The 2,293-nt window shown below is 43.0% G+C and overlaps 1 protein-coding gene across 1 annotated transcript; it reads right to left on the minus strand.

The window, feature by feature from the left end:
• Positions 1-866: 866 nt before the first annotated feature.
• Positions 867-1,481, minus strand: LOC142483666 (histone H2A type 2-B). The gene has a single exon (XM_075583680.1). The coding sequence runs from the start codon at positions 1,446-1,448 to the stop codon at positions 1,056-1,058; it is 393 nt and encodes a 130-aa protein (XP_075439795.1). The 5' UTR covers positions 1,449-1,481; the 3' UTR covers positions 867-1,055.
• Between the last annotated feature and the right edge of the window lie 812 nt (positions 1,482-2,293).

Raw genomic sequence — 2,293 nt, forward strand, 5'->3', positions numbered from 1 at the left:
AAATACATTAATTTTAACACTAATAGTTCCACCATGTGCTGTTTATTTTGAAGAACATATGTAATTATTATTTGTGCAGCTTTTTGGTTATTGAATCTTACTATATAATCTTTATACTATTTTCGAACAAGTCCCAATTCATTATTGTATGCCTTTTGCATGTTTGTGGGCAATCAATATACATCGTTAGCTGAATATAGTTGACGTTTTATTGTTTTAGCATAAATGTTAATCTCATCTCACTTCCTTTTCTTTAATGAGTTAAAGTGGGGGGGTGTTCACTATAACACAGCTTCATCCCTTGCTGACTCGTGTCCGATTTAAAAACATCTTTTAGCATTATAATCCAAGTAATGCCGATATCGATTTCTAATCCAACAGCGCCACCCTGTGGTGTACTGTTTCAATTACTTGCTTTTTGTTTAAATTGAATGCTTTGGCGCCTTTTTTTTTGTTCACAAATATAAAGATATTAATTTTATACTTTGCATTATCCGTGCTACACAACTTTGCTTTAATTTATAGGAGGTGGACCTGCAAATACTGTTTTTAAATTATGGTTCTAAAGAAAGAGACATGCTTCACACTCTGGTCACTGACTGTGGCGGTTTATACTTTCCTGGGAATAATAAAGTCGGTAAGAAAGTTAGGTCCCGGTAAAAAGTTAGTGTCGTTGTGGGAAAAAAACATCTGTTCCATACCATAAGTTACAGATCTATAGAAATGTAACTGAACCCAAACCTGTATAATCAGTGAAAGAAAATATCGGTTTGCAAGTGACTGCTTTGTGTTTATCTTCTGCAGATATAGCAAAATCATAACGGATTTTCACAATTACAGCACTAACAAAAAGGCGATATATGTACTTCATTTTTACGCACATTTTTAATGTTTAATTTAAAATCAGTAACAATTAAAATACTCATATTTAGGTAGAAATATATCTCGCTGCAGTAAATATGAAATTATTACTTTCTCGATATTGTGGGTGGCTCTGAAAAGAGCCTTTGTGTTGGGTATGTGGGGATCTCTGCTCCTGGTCTCGGGTATTCAGCTCACTTGCTCTTGGCCGGTTTGTGGCTCTCGGTTTTCTTGGGCAGTAGCACGGCCTGGATGTTGGGCAGAACACCCCCCTGAGCGATGGTGACCCCTCCGAGCAGCCGGTTCAGCTCCTCATCGTTACGCACAGCGAGCTGCAGGTGCCGGGGGATGATGCGTGACTTCTTATTATCCCGGGCGGCGTTACCGGCCAACTCCAGGATCTCCGCAGTCAGGTACTCGAGCACTGCGGCCAGATAGACCGGGGCTCCGGCTCCCACACGTTGAGCATAATTACCCTTCCGAAGAAGTCTGTGCACACGGCCGACTGGAAACTGCAGCCCAGCCCGAGAAGAGCGAGTCTTGGCTTTAGCGCGCGCTTTCCCGCTCTGTTTGCCTCTTCCAGACATTTCTATTAATCTGACCACAGCTGTAACAGCAAAAGAAATAACAAACCCCGCCCCCTGACCGTTCTGTTCTGACTGACAGATTAAATCTGTCAGTGGTGATATTGGATACCGAGGCTTGAGCCTCATTACTCCAAGTTCTCTTGTTGAGTGTATTGTCGCACTCTTTAGGAAGCTTCTTGATCTGTGTTACTTGCCACAGTTGAGTTGGTTTCACAGGTTCAGCGCTGTGATGGGTCGTGGGTAGCGGTCAAATGGGTTTGCAGAGATCGCAGCAAGCTTCTTGATCAGCGGGTTTGAGTTCTGGTCCAGTTCCTTGTAGAATTTCTTGTTGAGCTTCTTTAGATGTTCATCTAACATCTCGATACCCAGTTCCCTATGAAGGTCTGCTATTCTTGTAGGAAGTGGAGCGTTGGACGCAATCCGCAGCGCCTTGTTCTGTAATTTTTGGAGAGATGATCTTTGATGTTGGTGGCAACCACTCCACACCGGGGAGGCGTATGTCATTGTGGGTCTAATGATCGCCTTGATCACATTGACTTTGCTCTTGATGGGCATGGTCCTTGTCTTCAGCAGAGGGTACAGTGCTGCCAGCTTGGTTGTTGCCTTCTGTTGAATCTTCTCAATGTGGTTTCTCCAGCTTAGTTTGCTATCTAGGATTACACCTAGGTAAGAGCTGTTTGGCTCCCATTTGACAGCCTCTCCGTTGAGGGTGATTGGCGGGTGTGCCTTGATCCTCTTTTTGGTAAACAGTGTAGCTGTAGTCTTGCTGGAGTTCAGTCCTACTTGCCAGTCGCTGTACCATGTTGATAGCATGTCTAGTGCTTTCTGGATGTTCTTAGCTACTT

The sequence above is a fragment of the Ascaphus truei genome, unplaced genomic scaffold (genome assembly GCF_040206685.1).
Source record: "Ascaphus truei isolate aAscTru1 unplaced genomic scaffold, aAscTru1.hap1 HAP1_SCAFFOLD_352, whole genome shotgun sequence".
Lineage (NCBI taxonomy): Eukaryota > Metazoa > Chordata > Amphibia > Anura > Ascaphidae > Ascaphus > Ascaphus truei.